The sequence below is a fragment of the Sciurus vulgaris genome (assembly GCF_902686455.1).
Source record: "Sciurus vulgaris genome assembly, chromosome: 15".
NCBI classification, from domain to species: Eukaryota; Metazoa; Chordata; class Mammalia; order Rodentia; family Sciuridae; genus Sciurus; species Sciurus vulgaris.
Window position 1 is genome coordinate 81,223,319 of NC_136476.1, and position 19,255 is coordinate 81,242,573.

Consider the following 19,255-nt stretch of genomic DNA (forward strand, 5'->3'; position numbering starts at 1 on the left):
CACTTGCATGGTTGTCATTTGTCATTTGTTTGAGTCAAGGTTTCTCATCCCAGCTCTACTGACATTTGAGGTCGGCATTTCTTTTTGACAACCAGGCTGTCCTGTAGATGGTAAGGTGTTTGGCGGCATTCCTGGCCTCTGCACCCCAGGTGCAGTAATGCCCAGCCAGTTAGGACAACCAAAAATATCTGTAGACATTGCCAAATGTCTCTGGGGAATGAAATTTTCTCCTGTTCTTGATTACTGGTTTGTGTAATCATTTGATAAATGTTCTCTCTCCTACTGGATTGTCCCCTCCATGAGAGCATGAAATAATGCTATGATGTCACTGCATCAAGCACAGTGCTTGGCTTCTCATACGTGCTCATTATGTATCTATTAGGAATGAACAATTACATGTTTGACTGTCAACAAATATCTGGAATTGTATGGTGTGTGTGAATTGTTTTAAAAAGTAATCCTGAGGGCTAGGGATGTGGTTAAGTGGTAGAATGCAAAAAGCCCTGAGTTTGTTCCCTACCACTGCAAAAATATTAAATAAGAAGAATCCTAGGTGGTCGTGGTGGCGCACAACTGTAATCCCAATGTCTCCGGAGGCTGAGGCAGGAGGATTGTAAGTTCAGAGCCAACTGTAGGAACTAACAAGGCCCAGAGCAACTTAGTAAGACCCTGGTCTCAACAAAAGTACCCCCCAACACCCCCCAAAAAAGAAAAAAATCTGGAATAGTGACATTGGATATTTTGGGGATTGAGAGTATGGAGGAGTTAGCATTTTCATTATTCTTCTTTTTTGTTTTTCTGAGTACTGTTCTGCAATCCTGTTTTTGCCCTAAACCTGTTACAGTTATCTCCATGCTTTCCAGCACCAACAGTGGCTTTCTGTACCCAGTGACTAACAGGGGTCTGTGCAGGAGGATCTCAGAGAAAGGTTGTTAATGGTTTATACAAGATTTTTCTTTTCTTTTTTTTTTTGTGGGATGCAACCCAGGGCCTCATGCATGCTAGGCAAACACTCTACCATTGAGCTACAACTCTAGGCCTACAGAAATTTTAAGAGGTTGCACATAAATTTGAGAGAATTCATATTCCTGTGAAATCACTTAGAGTTTTTTCAGCTTGCCTCTTGTGTGTTCATAGTCTCAGAGACTCTTTGCCTACTCCAGGCCTTTTCTCTCTCCAGAGCACCAATTTCTGGCATTAGGCATGGGATAAGGAATGGGAATATTGAAGTTAGATTTACTGCAGAGAGCAACTGTGAAGCAGACTATTCCTACCCACTTCGCCATGGCATTTCTGCAGGTTTTAAAGAGTGTAGAGAATAAACAGTGTCTGGACTTTTCCAAACACTGGAAGCCAGGAAACTATTCTAGCTCTACTACTGAGGCAAATCCTGTACCTTTTAATCCTGTCTTTATATGAGGGGTTGGTGAATGGAAGTGTCCCTTCTCTATCTGAAAGCCTGATCTTTGGTTTCTGGTTCTTGATCCCTCTTACTTTCTCCTTTTTCCTCTCCTTTACTAAACAGTGTGTCCAAGCTAAGGGCTTCTCTCCTTTGTTCCTTGGAAAGCTGTCCTGGTCCAGAAAAGGAGGATTCCTTACCCTATCTGCATTCTCACAGCTCATTTGGCATTTCTTTTTTTTAATTTTTTTTTAACCTTCATTTTATTTATTTATTTATTTGTATGTGGTGCTAAGAATTGAACCCAGGGCCTCACACGTGCCAGGCAGGCAGTCTACCCCTGAGCCACAACTCTGGCTCCTCATTTGGCATTTCTAAGCAGATCCTAAATCTGAACCTTTTCTGATGAGAAAGAAAACCTGTGGCCATGAGAGTCTCAACTGTAATTGTAATCTGCATCTAGAAATAAGTCTAAAGTATTTTAAGTGTTTTGAAAAAAAATTAACTATGACTTCGAGTACCTTATTTTCTGAAATGTATATTTACATTTGTATTTGGGGTGGTTTTCAGGGTTCTTCATGAACATATCCAGAGATTGTCTAAAGTAGTGACTGCAAATCACAGAGCTCTTCAGATCCCAGAGGTAATATGGGTTTATGTACCATGGGTTACATGCTAACTAAGCTGCATGGTGTGTCACAAGCATGTTACTACTGTCAGGGAACTGGAGTGTGATAAAATAGAAAGCACCATTTGCACTAGATGTTCTTCACTCTGTCATGTTCCTGAAGGTTCTTCGGGGAGGCGGGGGGTAAATTTCCCTGGCATGGAAAGGGACCTCAGTAGAGGAGAGGAGGAAGAGCCTTCAGGAGAGTGCCTCCCTAGAGCCACTGGCTTCTGTCCCCAGCCCTGCCTTCCTGGGTGTTCTTCAGTCTGGTTTCCACACAGCCATCCCATTTGAAGAATGGGCTGGTGGCACTCCAAAGAGGGTGAGAAACTTTGTTCCAAAAGAAGTAATTAAATCTGGCATGATCTCAGATAAACCTTTTAGTTAGTGATACTACTAGCATTTTTACCTTGCAAAATAAGAAATCTGGAAAATTTCAGCTATTTGAGCTAGTTCTGATTGTTTTTATTAAATTCTCCACTAATTAAACATTAGTTGGCATGAAGTTTTTAATTATCTTTGTTTTTTGGATCTTATTTCAAGAACCACTGTAAGAAAAGTATATATTAATTCTTAAATTATCTTCTTTTAGTAGCTTGTTTGTGCTACTAAATATACAGAAGTCCTTTTCTAGCTATTTAAGAAGAATCATTGCAATTTTATGAATTCTTGGTTCTATGTTATTGTGTACCCTTTCTCTTAATGTATGTCTGGGTTGATCTATTTTAAAATGCAAAGTATATTCATTAAATGTTTGAAAAGTAAACTGTAATCTTGGGTGGAAGAAGGACCTGCAGTTCAGTTTTACGGATGAAAGGGAAAAGCAGCCACCTTAGCCACTTCCCAATCCCTGTCCCCTACCCTGGCTTGGAGGTTGCCATGGTCACTCCAGTAGATCACTACCAGTGTATTTAGGGTCTGTTATTATTGGTGCTCTCATTTAGGTTTATCTTCGGGAGGCACCGTGGCCATCTGCACAATCAGAAATCAGAACAATAAGTGCTTATAAAACCCCCCGGGACAAAGTGCAGTGCATCCTGAGAATGTGCTCTACAATTATGAACCTCCTGAGCTTGGCCAATGAGGACTCTGTCCCTGGAGCAGATGACTTTGTTCCTGTGTTGGTGTTTGTATTGATAAAGGTGGGTCTCTTACTACTAGCAGCTAAAGAGTTTAGGTGGCATCCTGCGTATGGTGGCACAGGGCTTAATGTGGTGTGGTGGTAGAGACCTCCCCTTTTCTCCATCTCAAGTCCTGTGTTACCCAGAAAGAAAGTGTCTAATGTCAAGATTTGTTCTGTTCAGAAGTTATGATTTTCCAGAAGAAAGCACGAGAGGATCAGTTCCTAGGTTAACATTTTCAGCTTCTGAAGCAGTGCCTATATTTCTTGGTTGGGGCTTAACATGTCATCCTTGAGCGAAAGAGAGCAGGTTCTTTTTATTGTACTTTTGCTACTTTCTTTCACATAGAATTCTTTATAATGCTTGTTAAATAGACCACCAGATTTACCAGTCATCTCTCTCTTTTTTGAGCCTCTTATTTTATAATTGTACTTCATTATTTTAAAAAGTATTGACTTCTTTTGTCTTTCTTCGACTCTGAAATTAAAGTTCACTTAAAAATCTTAATTTGAACATTTTGTGTGTGACCATGCAGTTTGGGTGCATACAATTCCAAGTGACATCACTGAGTGTCAGCACTTCCTAGCTGTTAATGTCTAAAGTATGTCTGACGTATATCTTACTAATTTTTATTGTTGGTGATATTTTGTGCAACTGAAACTTTTGGTTCAAGAGTCAGAAACCGTGCGCACAGGAAGGTGCAGCTTCTCCTGGCCTTTGCTATTCTCTCTTCTGTGTGTGATCTGGCTAGTCCATCTGTAGAGCCATTTTAAACTGATTTTAAAGAAGGGGGCTCAGTTTGTCCTCTTAACCCTTTAACAGTGTGTGTCCAGTCCTGTCCATGTGAAAGAAGGTGAACAAAGGAGATGTTCTGTGTCCATTCTTGGCTACAGGGGGTAAATTACCTTTTTTAGCTTCTTTTTTTCTCTCAGCTGATTCTATCTGGACTTACTAACCAGATATAATCAGTTAGCATATAGCATTTATTTCCTTATCTAACCTTCTGGGATCCTGGACTGTTGAAGAAGATTATGGAGATTAGTTCAGCCACCTGAGAGGCTAGCAAGGTTAGGTGACTTACCCAGACCACCTACCTAGCCTAGGATGGCTCTGGGTAGTTCAGCCAGGCAATATATGGCCTTTCTAGTATACTGTTGCTACTCATAGTAGCTTACAGATTACTTCCAAAAAGCAATTTAGGGTTTATTTTCAAAAGGACTGGTATTTCTTTCACAAAAGAACGTTTAAAGAATACATGGTAAGGTTGACTTGGGCAGAGCTTAGCATCTGAGTAACTGACTTGTTCACTTTTTACTTCTCTAGGCAAACCCACCCTGTCTGCTGTCCACTGTGCAGTACATCAGCAGCTTCTATGCCAGCTGTCTGTCTGGAGAAGAGTCCTATTGGTGGATGCAGTTCACAGCAGCAGTGGAATTCATTAAAACCATTGATGACCGAAAGTGACCAAGACAAAGGCCCACCATGGCAGCAGACTGTTAGTCAGGCAAACAGATCTCTAAGAAAATGTAGCAGCTGCTTTGAAGGCTGAAGATTGTTTTTGTATAATATTGTACAGCATTCAGACATTTTAAAACAGATCTTTACTAAAACAGATTAATGAGCTAACAAGCAGGTTCTCTTTTCTTTGGGCTCTTTTCCTTTCTGAGTTGCATATTTAATTTTCTTGTCCCCAGGTAGAGAATAGTACTGCAAAAAGGGACCACATTTTTCAGGTATTTTGAAATATTAAAAAAAGAGCAGAATCTCTTAAGGAATTCCTAGACCTCCGTTCATGGATACTGCATTCTTTCCTGTTGTTTTAAAAAGAACAATACACCTCTTTTAAGATGCTGTCTTATTTGCATCTAATGGAAGGAAAATACCAGCTGCACTGAGGGTTATAATAGGGTGCATTTGTGGCATTATCTATAAATACACTCACCCTAAGTTGAAAAGCTAAGAAGGAAATGTAAATATAATATATATTTATATTTGATGTAATATGGACATCTTCAGATTCTAATAAACAAGGAATATTGCTGATAGTAGGTTGTGACATACCCTCTTGTGAAATGGTTTCCTTGACAAAATTTAAGCTGAGCTTAAAAGCAAAAAAACACAGAAATATTTATTAAAATGTAATACAGGTTGTTGAACTCTAGGTGTAGAGTTTGATGAAGAGTCTAGAAATCCCTAAGGAGGTCATGTAGGCACAGCTCACCATGGAAGCACGTGAACCTGCACTCCTAGGAGACAGACTCTTTAGTTACCTTTTGTGACATAAAAAGGAACAGTAGACATCTAAGGCTTTAATGTGGTACTTCTTATCTGAAATATTAAGTATGCTGTAGAAACCCCATACAGAGCTCCTTACAAACCTTTAATTGTAATATATTTTTGATGATTATTCACATTGAATGCACAGACCAGGAATTCAGTGAATGTCATTTTTTTTAAAACTAATTTGTATTGTCTGCTTGAGTGATACAAGTTTTACTAGTGATAAACTATTTTAATCAACCATACTATTCTTATGGAAAAAAATCTATTTTGGCAGGTTTCTGTGCCTTTATTTCCCTACATGTACTGAAAAAAAGTAATGTGTTTCAGTAGTTTGGTTTGAATTGTGTATTAATAATTAATCAGGAATGGGCTTTGGTGTCTGAGCAACTGGTCCAGGAGGTACACCAAAGCTTCAAGCACAAGTCTTGTACATAGGCCATCACCAACTGGTTCCGCTTTGTATGTTTTCTAAACACATGTAGCTTCTTTTATAACAAATGCAGTCCCATTGAGTCCCTCATTGCTGGCAGCAATTCTAGGCATTTTTTAAAGGGAACTGTGACAACCAGCCTTCAGCAGGTGGATATGGAATCTGTCCACTCCCTTCCTGAGATCTCGTATCTCCTAATGCCAAAAGAAGCTGGATTTTTTTCATGCCTCTACTTCTCACTCATTTATTTTAAAACATCCAAATAATAAGTTACATAGGAGTGTGGGATGTGGGTTTCTGTCTTTTAGGGAAAGATCAAAATTAAATTAGTACTAGAAAAATGTCCTTTTGAATGTTAGGTTAAGAATGCACATACAGGGCTGGGAAGTCACTCAGTGGTAGAATGCTTGCCTGGCATGCTCGGGCCCTGTGTCAAATACCAGCACCACACACAAAATAACAGGTGAATTTGGGGGCTGGTGTTGTGGCTCAGTGGCACAGTACCTGCCTAATGTGTGTTAAGACCCTGGTTCCAATCTCCAACACTGCAAAAGAAAAAAAAAAAAAAAAAAAAATACATGTACAAAGTCATGTGCTTCTTGGGCTGTCACTCACTGTCAACCCTGCCGGAGTATTAGAAGTCACATCCTGTCATAAGAACATTGTAAGACAAACAGTATGATGTGACTTCTGAGACCTAGGTGGGGGTCCATTTACTTCAGCATTTGATTGAGTAAATGTTAAGTCAACTGAAGACTTTGAAGAGTTGGAAGTCATTGTTATGGGACTTAACTCATAAATCAGTGAAAGATTTTTTTTCCTCTACTATGGTAGCTAAATATATTCCATGTTATCACTGTGGAAATAAATATGAAGATGTGGATATTGCACCAGGGCTCTTTTCTGTGGAAGAGAAGGTTGTGGATTTGGGGTGTTGGGCTACACTGCAGCAAGAATTGGGGTTCTGCAGTGCTCAAGCATTGGTGAGGTAGAACCTCTGATTCAGAAGCTGGCGGAGAAGCATGACAGTCATTCCAGGGGCAGCTAAGCTCCCCCTCGAGTCCCTATCAGGACTACAGCATTAATCATCACTGATCTGGTTTCATGATACTATTTCTTAAAGTATTGATTTCTGAATTTAGCAGTCAGTCATTCTCAGTACAACAGTGGTAGTATGTGAGACAGGAAAGTAACTATTACATTTTGGGGAGGAAAGAGGAACTGTTGTTCTTCAAGGGTTTAACTACACTTCCTTCCAATACTTGTTTTACATGAAGAATTAGTGCAAAGGTACAAAATTACCCTTGGGAACATAGTTTTTACACAGAACTTACAGAATTAATGCACATTCTATGAGGAGGCAGTAGCTCAGCCCACTGCAGTCTTGTAGGATTTTCTTAAGGAAAAGAAAAATCATTTTGTATTAATATTTTGTTTCTGGAAGTAAGAAATACAGATTGAACATAGTCTTTCCATATAAAGTTTTTTTTTTTTTTTTTTTTTTTTAAGAAAATCTAGTGAACATTTTGTTTTCTCTTTCCACCTTAGTAAAATCGCAGCCATAGTAATGGTTTCTTTGTTTTTTCTTTATAAAAACCTGCTTAGGAAAGTCTTTTTATACAGATAGGTAAATCACAGCAGTAAGAGTATTAGGATTTCTGGGGGATTGAAAATAGATGTGATGCATGGTTTTCTTTTTCTGTTATGTCCTGGAAGCTGTGTTTAAAGTGGATTTTACATATACATGTTCGTAAGGTGCATAAGCAAGACAACGAAAACCCAGCCCAAGCAGTATGGAGCTGGGTTCTTGCTGCAAGAAACAGTACTTGACAGTTGCCAAACCGAAGCACCAGCTTCCTATTGCTTACTGTAAAAATTCCAGTTTGGGCCAAGTAATGGTCACCTAGATGTTTTAAATGTGTGAGCCTTGAAACTGTCTTCTCTGATGTCACTGGGTGTGAAGAGAGGGAAGGCAGGAACATGCTTGTTCAAAGGAATAGCTTTAGTGGATTGCGTAGATGTGATAGAAATGTAGCACAGGTAGCGTCCTCAGCAGTGTAGTCTGGATTGCCTTCTGCCCTTCTACCCCTGCTTTGTTTCTTTGAAGAAAAATCTGTTTTCCCTCCTTTTAGTTCTTTTTAAGTCTAGTGAGTTGAGTCTATATGTAATTGTTATAATGGGGGAGTGGGGGTCAGAAACCATCTTCTTGAAACTCAAAGCATTTTTAGTAAGTGGATTAACAGTGGTGGGGTATTTGAGATGCTCTGAATGCCAAAATGCTCAGAAGCTTTGCCAGATTAGTAATTACTTGATGTGTGTTAGAATGTAGGTTACCAAGAAGCAGGATGCCCAGGAATAGCTATTACTCATGAGAACACTCGGAGAAACGAAGGTAGATCTGCTGCAGCAGGAGGGCTGTGGTTGAGCTGCGGAGTCCCTGTGGAGCAGCGGGAGCCACCGCTAGTGCTCAGCATAGAGGAAGGCCGAGCAGCATGGGCCTCTCACTTTAACTCGTCTCTGCCAAGGTAACCGTCTTGTCTCCCATTTCCTCCTGTGCTTCCCCTGTACTAAAAAGCTTTGTACTGCCTCCTCTCTCGAAACTGGTAACACCTTGAAGCCTCGGTTCATGAGCTTGCACTATCTTGTATATGAACAGGAAGCCCGTCCTGTCTCCCAATGTGATTACTGCTGTATGGCGTCAATCTGTAAAACTGATTAAAAGGGAGAGCAGTTTCATTCACTGGCCTTCATGTTTCCATCATCTATTTTGTATTCAGAAGCATTTCTGAAAATTTACTTGGCTTTTCAAATATGATTGATGTTCTCCATGGATTCACACTTGTCCTTTTCATCTGAACATCTGAGGGTACTTGTCCACGTAGGACAGGAAGGCATTCAGGTGACCCAGCAGCACTGGTGCTGTTTTCTGCACACTTCTGACACTTGCAGCTATTCCTCAGCCTTAGTTGTGAATGTGGAAGTGATGCACAATATTTATAGAAGCCTGTGCCAACCCTTTCAGCAGAGGATGGTTACCATTCGTGAGGAGCCCCAGCTTGCAGAGGCAAGCTCCTCTTGAGGCTCCTCTCTGGTGGGCAGGTGCTTTCTCCATGTGGACTGCACTTCATTTAGAAGGAAGCATTTGAAAGCTGACTTCGGGGTTCATTTTCATGCACTTGATTCAGTATTAAAGAGAGTGGGAGGACGTGAAAGTAAAATTCAACTTTTCTTCCCAACTTGGTGTTGCCCATGTCTTGTTAGGTGTGTCCACTCAACCCTCTCTCTAGGTAAGTGGCTCTCTAGCTTTTCTCCAAAGGACATTGAGCCAGCTAGTCCTGTCTGCCTGCAGTGCTGCTCTGCCCTGACGATGACCCTGGAAAGAACCCAGGTCCAGAGCACATGTGCAAGCTGTAAATGTCCCCCCTGCCTAAGAACTCCATGAAGAGCTTATGCCTCAGTGAGTACTTCCCGTCTACTTAGGGGAGTGAAGTGTAGTCCTCATACTTTGGAAAACATTGACCAAACACCATATTGGCTGGAAACTCTCTGGTGGTAGGGACACAGAAAATATATTCCACATTTTGTGCTAAAATGGAATAAGTTCAGTTCTGAGTCCCTGGATCTACTGTAGACAATGAACATGAAGCCATGGTAATCTTATATCTGTTAACTGTCTAGAAATCAGCATATTGCTGGATAACAGCATAAATCTCACACTCTCACGAAGAATATCCAATATGATTTTTTTTTTAATAGGACATTTTCTCATCAGCTTTTCTTACCCTCATAATCGGTAGTTTTGATAGAACTTTTGTAACCAGGGCTGTCAGTAGATAGCTGCTGATGTGGCTTATGTATAATTCCTGGCTACTTCAGTCAAGGGAGCTGATCTGACTCTCCCTGACCAAATGAGTTATGATATTTTGGGGTGGGACCCAGGAATTGGTCCATTTTTCAGTGCACTAAGAAACTACCATAAACCATTGTCTCTCAGACTTCCTGTTAAGATTTTCCTGGTATGCTTGTTGGCTTATATTGGATTCCACAGGGGATGACACCAGGAATCTTTAAACAAGTCCTCCAGGTGACTCTTGCACTCCGATTCTGAGTCTGAGAATCCCAGGAGAGCCAGCATTCATAAAGTAAGGACCACTGTCTGCCCACCTGCATGACCCACCTGAGAATGTTCATAGAACTGCATGCCTGTGGTCCCATAACCACTGAATCAATTTCTGGGGAAGATCCCAGAAATCTGCATTCCTAGTAAGCGCTCCCTGCTGACTCATGCTAACATTTGGGATCCATTGCAGAATCAAACACCTGGCTCCACATCCCACCGGGAACATAGATAAGAATGGGGGAAGACCCTTCTCAGGGATGAGGATGCTTGCCTGTCGCCTGTCCAATTTAACCTTTAAAGATAGTTCTTTTCACATACTTAAGTCCGTGTTTTCTTTATTCATAATCCCCTGAGTTACGCAATGCTATCTCCTGAACCTCAGTTGCTATACCTCTCTGGAGGATTGTAGTCGGTGACATACCCAGATTTCTGCCTCATCTGTTGTCTCATTTTCCTCTCTGCTTTTAAAATGTCTGTTTCAATTGTGTTTTGTGTCCATTTGAAACCTGTGTCCCCTGTTTAACAGCAGCACCAGTTGCACAGCCTCTAGCTTCCCCCAGTGCAGCCAGCCTGCCCCTGCTATAAGCAGGAGGACATCATAGCCATCAGCTCCCCGCTCCTACTGCTCCCCAGTCAGTACGGGGACTCCCACTTGTGGATTTATTTGCTTTCCTCTGACCCACATTACATCTTGACCTCTGGTGACCCTGTTTTCCTTCTCTGTGGCTGTGATGGTGACAGGTGAGGCCACATCTGCTTTTGGGATGGGTAGAAGCTGCAAGTAAGTCGGGCCAGAGGAGACAAGTATACAGGAAGGATGGGTGATGGGGCATGAAAGTACTGAGGGCACAGTGCAGCCAGCAATGCCCACAAACCTCCACAGCAAGACAGGACCATGCCAACAAAGCTGAAGAGGCCCATTGACTGAAAATTCAAGGGTTTCCAGTGAACCATGCGTATGCCAGGCTCAGGAACTGGAGGACGGTTCTCATCTGTTCTCTGCCATTTACCAGACCTAAGGCAAGTGACAACCTCTGGGAAGGGTGTTTCCTGATTTGGGCTCTGTTGCTTCAAGGGTCCCTTGCAGTCCTCCAGTTTTGTATCAAATCTTCACTATTACTCCTGTGCTGGCACTTAACTGAGGGGTGTGGCGAAAAGTACAACAACACCAGAGGCCACCAGGAATAAGGGGTGCTTGGACTCCTCAGGCCAGGAAATCCTGGAAAAAACACCCTTCAGACAAGTGCCAACAGCACCTGGTTGAAGACAGCCAGCACTGGCTGTGCTCTGGCCTCACAGGAATACCAGCACCTGTGCACAGAGATGTCACTCAGAGAATCCATTTTTAATTAAAGATTCAGCTATGAGCTTAAGTTTCACTATGATCCATGGTCATGAATAAGAACCAGGGAATGCCTGCCCTTCTGGATTTGATACTTCAATCCCGAAGGTCCCTACCCATCCCTCCTCAGCGCTGGCTCCTGTTCCAGCCTCTTCTTGGCTGCCGGCTAGCCCCACCCAAGCCTCCTGAGGAAACCTGTACACACCTGCCTTGGCTGCAGCAGCCCCCTGTGGTTTCCACGCTCCTCCCGCTGGCCCCTCCTAGGTGGCCCTGAGAAATGAAGTCTGATCAGATTTTCTCTTTTGCCTGAAATCTTTCTATTTGGGTTCTAGCCTACTTTTTCAGCATAAGGCTCCCCACATCCCCTCCAACCACACCCCAGCCTCTCAGAACTGTCACCTTTAACCAAAGTGCGGCCTTGCCTTTGCCCATGCCTCTGATAAGTCCGCCTCCCACGCTGCCCCAAGTGGTCCTTCCTGGAGGACATTCCCCAGATGACCCCCTTCCCCGACATTGAGGCCTGACCTCCTGGCCCCCGACCCCATCCCTCTACACGACAGTGATACCCCTGGAGCCTCTGCTCTCCTGTCTCCAAATGGCAGGTGTCCCCAGATCTTTGCTGACGGGGATGGATGGGGAGCGGGAGGAGGTCCTCAGTGCCGGATCCCCCCTCTTCCTTCCAAATCCGGCCCCTGCCAAGACGGGGACTCTCCCTCCTGTACCTTCAGGCGGCCCGGGGCGGGGCAGTTCACACGCCCACAGCCGCTGCCCTCACCGGGCGTGGGCCGACCCGGGCGCCTCTGCCCGCAACCGCGTGTCGGCGACGCCCAGCCAGCGCGGTGGAGGCAGCACCGGAACGCCATGTCCCCAGCCAGCGAGAAGCCTCGGCCGCGCCCGGAGCCTGGAAGGTCATGGGCACCTGGGCCGCCGCTGGGCCCCCCGGGTCTGGGGAACCCGGCGCGTGGCGGCGTGTCCGGGCCCCTGCTGCGGACCCCAGCGGGTGGTGGGGCGGGCGACTTCCTGCCCTCCTCCCCTTTGGGGTCCAGGCGCCGGTGGGCTGCCACGCGTGGATCCTGCTGGAGCACGTGGGAACGAACAACCTGGAGGAAGGAGTCTGAGACCAACCCGTGGGGCAGGCACCATGCCACACCCTGTTGCCTCTCAGGTCTACATCCAGCCGGCTAGACTCGGCGCAAGGAGGATGCCGCAGTCTACTGAGGCCTGAGGCCTATTTCCTCCCACCCGGGGAAATAGGCATTCTCATCCCTTTTATTAATTGGGGTGGCATCTACAAACCAGTGTCCTGTCCTGTGCGTGATCATGGGAAATCCTCAGATTTAACCTCATCCTGGCGTGCCACCTGCCCTGTACAGGTGCTTTCCTGAATCTGCTGTTGGGTTGATCTCTGGGTTGGCCAGTTTTATCGCAGGCCTCTACTTTGCTGTTCCTTGGGTGACATCTTGTGGCCAAGGATAGGTACAAACCATTGGCTGAAAAGGCAGCTGAGCAAAGGGCTCCTTGGGCCTCCGGAAAGAGTCAGGATGTCCAGGAGGGAGAGGAGGCTCTGGGACATGGAATCAGCCCACAGCCTTGCACTAGGACAACTCTAGACAGACCCCAGAACTCACCTAGGTTCCCGGCTTTAAATACACTAATACACCAGGTTCCACTTTGCCCAGCCTGGGTCCTGGCAAATAGTCATTATTCCATCACATAAACTTTTCTATAGCAACCAAGTGACTAGGTTATTATTCCAGGTGAGGCAGAAGCCCTGCTGCATTGCCAGGGCCTCAGCACAGCTCTGACTTCTCTAAAAGAGCCTCTTTGGACACAGTCCTGAGAAACCAGGCACCCACCTTCCCTTTCTGCAGGGAGGTGCTGCTGGAGAATGCCGGTGTTGTTAGTCACAGTCCACCTGAGCTCCAAGACCATTATTTTGCAAGTGCCAGGTGCAGTGCTGAGTGATACACTTATATTCTTCCAGTAAGACCAGCAATATAAGACCCATTTTACTGATGAGGAAACTGAGACTTAGAAAGATGAAGTGGCTTATTCAAAGTCTCACAGAAAAAAAAATGGCAGAGCTAGGATCTGAATCTGGACCTAAGTATTCCCAGCTCTGTATTTTGTAGCTATGATGGACTCTTGTCTACTTTCTACAAAGCCAGCCTCACAGGGCTTTGCAGGATCCTAGGAGCTGGGGCAGGGAAGGGGCTATTCAAACTGTGGAGGATGGTGCCCATGATGGTTCCCTATTGTCCGAGTCCTGCTGTGCACTTCTCCTTGTGTGTGTGAGTCCTTGAGTTCAGGGCCGAACACCCAGCATGGAGAGTAGTACCCAGAGGACATCAGCAAATCAGATTGGATTTTATTCCCTCAAGGGGGGAAGACCTACTTTCCCAAATCCAGTGCAGGTCCAATCCCAGTGTCAAGGCCACAACAAGGACAGACTGATCCACCGTACTCAGAAGGAGAAGGGGTGGGTGACCTTCTCCTCCTCCTTTGTTGCAACTTACTGTCACCTGGACTCCCCGCCAGGGCCCAGGCGGAGAGGGTCTGGTAGCTGGGGATCCCTTGCAGGCCCTGGAGAAAGCAGCAGGTAGAATATCAATATGACTGTGAAAACAGAGGGACAGATGAGAGAAAGCCTCCAGGTGACTGGGTAGAGCAGCCCCACTGGGCGGCTGCCTCCTCTCTGTGCACAGATTGAACCCATGATGAAGATGAATGGAAACCCCTTTGCTGGAAAACGTGGTGGCAATTGAAATGGCTACCTGAGCCGAGGGGCCCTCCCACCAGCCCCGAGCAGGGAAATATTAGGATTTGAAATTTCAGCAGCAGCGGTCACATGGTTAGCACAGAAACTAGGCAAAACTGATCAGCAGCCCCAATTACAGGATAAATGATACAGGACATCCGTTAGCTTGGCAAGAATTAGTGGACTCTAACAGCAGCCGTGAGTATCAGGCAGCCATTGCAATAGAGAGCAGCTTGCACAAAAGAAAGGCAGCCCAGATGGGTGAGGACCCCTAGCCCAGCTTGGACTCCTCAGTGAGGTGGTGTTAATGACCAGACACCCTTCCTCCCGTGGTTAAGGGATTTTAATGGCTGCTTGAGGGAGACGATGGGGGGGTTGTCTTGTGGCTTATCTAGCGTCTGCTGATAAAAACGATTGTGCACGCTTCATCCAAATCCCACGCTGGGAGACAGGACAGATGAAGACACTGTGTCTTCATCTTTCCAGACCGAAAAGTCCCAATTTTTCTCAATATGTCCACTGCAGAACAATATGTGATCATTCGGTCACATGCACCATGGACCAGGAAGGAAGTTTTGCAGAGCGATTTAATATCGTCGACGAGATTGCAGGGGGCTGGCTTAACTCACTTCAGGTGCTCTCGAAGCATTCGCACAATGGATAAGCTAATTACAAATCATGCCTATTTATTCATTCAACAGGGCCTGGGGGAAATTCAAAGAGGCAACACTGTCTTAACTTCATTCAATTTGTAGTCTGTGATTAAACGGAACACAGCTGCAAAACCCCAGCAACACTGCCCGATTCCCGCCTTTCCCTAGGATCAGGCTGACCCCTTCTTAGGGAGCCACACCTGTCCTCAAGCAAGGTCTTGCCATCCTTCTTCAGTTCCTCTCCTGTCCACAGATGCTTGAGTCTTTGGGCAAGGCCCATCGGCAGTCCTCATTTCATCTCCCTTATCTGTAAATTGGGTGATGCCCTTGCTGTCAGGATTCCCAAGAGGAATAAGGGAGGTGTTGGTGTCCTGTGGCTGTTCCAGAACGCGGCCAGTCACTGTATGGTGAAGTTTCCTTCTTTGACCTTCTCCTCTGTTCTTGTACACTCACAGGCTGTCTCTAAGTCAGAGTACGCAGACAACCCATGTTCAGACAACACATGGCCAGAGCTAGCTTATCTACTGTCCTTGCCCAGCACTGGATGCACACAGCCTGGCGTCTCCTCCTAACTACAACCCTGGGAGTCCAGGCCTCTGCTCTCGGGCAGGGTAATCAACCATCTCTGTCTGCCCAGGACTGAGGGTTTTCCCTGGAGATGGTGTTATTCAGAACTAAATCCTGACAGTCCCAGGCAAACCAGGACCGTTGGTCACTCCGCCTTTGGCACCCAGGGAACTCTCCTTCCCCATCTCCTAAAATAAGCCAAAAGCAGGGCTGACATTACTTTCAGTCTCGGGAAACATCTGGGAGACCCAACGTTATTTATGATCATCAATAAATGACAAGATCCAAACAGTCAGTGTTTTCTCAACATTTCTAGATTCACATGGTGTTTTTTTAAATCATTGGATGAGTGTTTGGGGGCTTCCTTTCTGCTTATTCTGCCCCCACTGACTGAGTTCCACTGAGTCCCTTGGCAAGAGCATAGGGCCCTGGTCTCTTGCTCCCAGTGAGGCTGCAGACCTGGCAGCTCCTTCGATTCTGTGACCCTCGGCTAAGCATGCAGCTTCTGCCCCTCTTTTCTGCCTTTTCTCTTGGATGCTCCCACATCTAGAAAGGGTCCAAGCTGGGAAATAGATATTAACTTGGATTTCCCTTTGCGTGGCTCCCAAACAGTCAAACATGGGAAATCTCACAGGGCTCGACCTAATACCATAGTGGTGAGAAGTTCAGGCCAATGTGCAGCTTGAGGCTGCTTAATCTCTTTGAGCTTAGTTTCTTATCTGAAAAGTGGGAATCTTAATAGCTTCTGCTTCCCAGGGCCCCTGATGGGATAAGTGAGATGATCCACGTTTGGCCTTTTGGCAGTGCCTGGCTCACAGTAGGCATTCTCTCAATGGGAGCTTTTATCGTGGACTCATGTCTGGGTCTACCTTCCTGAGCTGACCAGCCAGTGGCACAGGAAAGAGGAAGTGAATGCATTGCCTCCCTCCCCTGCATTTCCCAGATGACCTTGAACTTGGATGGACTGGTTTCCCTCTCCACCACCAACCAAGGGCTCTTCTCTGCCCCCCTTCCCTTGGAGGACTCTTGGTAAAACACCCCATTTCCCATGGCTCCCCGCAGGGGGCCTGATGGGTTTCCAGACATGTTTCCATCCCCCCTACGGTTTCTAAAACATACAAATCATTCTGGCTGAACTTCTGTGTTTCATTACTAGGAATGCACATTTGAAAACAACAGAGGGTGAGGTTTAAAAGCAACATGCAATTTTTATTACATATATCTCCAAATCTGCCATTAGGCCCGTCCCCGCGGTGTTATTGACCTTGATTCTTTCTCATTTGCATCCTGCATTTTTCATCCTTTGGAATATGGTGTTTTGGGACTTCTCCATCATTAAGTGGATTTACAGCAATTTCCCTGTGTGTTTTCTCCAAGGGATTCTGTTATGAGATGCACATTAAATCTCCATTAATACCTCATTATCCGACTGATAAGATTACCATGATAATGAGGCAGAAATTCTAATTGTTTCACTTCTTATTGCGCCTTCCATTTAATCCTTTACTCTACCTGGAAGTTGGTCACAAGCTGGTGAGCACCGGGCTGGAAAACCCCTTCCCATTGGCGGAGCAGAGGCTGGGATCATTGGGATCAGTAGTGACTGGGGAGAGAAAGGGGGTGGGACAGTGTTTAAGTGAAAACCTGGCACAGAGTGTGGGGGTGGAGAGCCATCTGGGTGGGCCTGGCTGAATTTAGAGCACCCCGTCGCTCTAGTCCAATACACACTCACACACACACACTCACAGGTGCCCACATAACACACACATGCATACACCCTTCAAGCTCAAACCTCCTGACCTTATGCTCTATTTCCCACTAACCTGGGTCCCCTTCCAGAACACTCCTAGCTCTAGGACACTCCACCAACCTGCCTTCCAGAACAATGAACTTGTTTAACAGAGAAAGACTTTGGGCCAGGAGACCCTGGGGTAATGGGGGGCGGGGACAGAGAGAATGAGAGAAGAGGCCTCTTCAAGGAGGGCCTGGGCCAGGACCCTCCATGAGGGGCAGTTCCCACAGGGTGTCTCTGGGGCCCCCAGGTGTGCTTATCTGCTACAAGTCGGGTCCCTGCATCTATTGGGTGGGGCTTCCTCTGAAGTGGTCCTGTGAACAAGAGCCCCTCAGTTGTCAGTCTCAGAGTGTGTGAGTCCTGCACCTGTGGCCAGAAAGTTCCCTGGAGTGAGGTTGCTTGGACCATAGAAAATGCAGCCCCTCAGCCCAACCTGCCTCTTCTGCTTGGAGAGGAGTGTCCCAATCACACAGAGAGCTCCCAGCACAATAGAGGCCCTCCCTTGAGGCAGGGAGAATATTTCCTTCCTTCCTTCCTTCCTTCCTTCCTTCCTTCCTTCCTTCCTTCCTTCCTTCCTTCCTTCCTTCCTTCCTTCCTTCCTTCCTTCCTTCTTCTTTCTTTTTTGGCTTGTTCTTTTTAGTCATACATGACAGCAGAATGTATTTTGACATCGTACACACAGGGAGTATAACGTCCCTTGCTGTGGTTGTGCATGACGTGGAGTTCCCCGGGGCATGTATTCATATGTGAACACAGGAAGGTGATCTGATTCATTATCCTGTCTCTCCCATTCCCATCAAAGGGAGACTATACAGCCTCTGCAGCAGGTTGGACATAGAAGGGTGGTGACTGTCACAGCAGAGGGCCTGTGGCTTGGAGAAAGAGCTCTGGGGTACTGAGTTCAGGCCCTGCCTGAAAGCAGGAAGCAGGATTCACTTATCCAGAGCAGAAGGGCAGCTTGGCTGCAGGCAGGGGAGGAGCTAAGTGGTGCTCAGGTGGTACAAACACCATTGGAACAGTCCTTCCACGGTTATCTTAGGCTTAGGCAAGGGATGCTGGTTTCCAGTCCCCTTCTCTCTTAGTGAGGCAGGAAAAAGAGTTAAAATAGAAAGAAAACTTGGGCCCCTTAAACTACAGACAAGAAAAGCCAAGCCTCATCAAGGTCAGGCCAATTTCCGTGTAAGCAGAAAAATGATAGTGAGACATCTGTTGCCTTGTGTTCAGACTCCCTCCAAAAAGGCACCAGTTAGGTAACCTGATTGGACCATAGGGTGCGTGAAGAACCTGGGCACTGAGGGCCTTACCCAGGATTGGATTGGGGGCCAACTCCCTTAACTCTGCAGACTCACACAAACCCCTCGACGACAGACACCCATTGGCAACCCCCGCATGGGGCCCTTCCCTCTGGGAGCTCTGCTTTCTTTCTATTTCTTTAATAAATCCTGCTGCTTTGTTCTCATGTCTAATATTCATGTCTGGGGATTTCAGTCTTCCAATCGGCAAGGTAAAGGACCCACCCAACCCAGCTCCTGTGTTTTCTAGGGTGTCGGTAACAAAGTACCACAAACTGGGTGGCTTAAAACAACAGAAATTTAAATGGATGGAGTTGGAGAATGTCATGCTAAGTGAGATAAGCTAATGCCCCCAAAACAAAGGCCAAATGTTTTCTCTGATAAGTAGATGATGATACATGATGGGGGGTTGGGGTGGGTAAGGGAAGAATGGAGGAAGGATGGATTGTGTAGAGGGAGATGAGGGGTGGGGAGGGGGCTGGGGGAAGGAAAGATAATGGAATGAGACAGACATCATTACCCTGTGTACACATATGATAACACAAACAGTGTGACTACTTTGCATACAACCAGAGAAATAAGTTGTACCCCATTTGTGTACAACAAATCAAAAAAATAAAAATAAAAAAATAAACAAAAACAAATTTATTCTTTCACAGATTTGGAGGCTAGAAGTCCAAAATCAAGGTGCCATCGGGCCATGATCCCTCCAACACTCTGGACAGAATCTCTTTTCCTCTAGCTCCTGGTGGTCGCTTCAGTCCTTGGTATTCCATGGCTTGTGGCTTTGTCTCTCCAGTCTTTGCCTCCTTGTCGCCATGTCATCTTCCC

The 19,255-nt window shown here is 45.6% G+C and overlaps 1 protein-coding gene and 1 long non-coding RNA gene across 2 annotated transcripts in view; one reads left to right on the top strand and one right to left on the bottom strand.

The window, feature by feature from the left end:
* GAPVD1 (GTPase activating protein and VPS9 domains 1) overlaps nucleotides 1-7,404 on the top strand; it is an 88,362-nt gene extending 80,958 nt beyond the window's left edge. The window contains 3 exon segments of the mRNA XM_079113857.1: nucleotides 1,970-2,042; nucleotides 3,011-3,208; nucleotides 4,511-7,404. Of these exon segments, the coding sequence (XP_078969983.1) occupies nucleotides 1,970-2,042; nucleotides 3,011-3,208; nucleotides 4,511-4,651 (412 nt within the window). The 3' untranslated portion in view covers nucleotides 4,652-7,404.
* Nucleotides 1-19,255, bottom strand: part of LOC306645775 — a 73,609-nt gene that overhangs the window by 11,040 nt on the left and 43,314 nt on the right. The window lies entirely within an intron of this gene.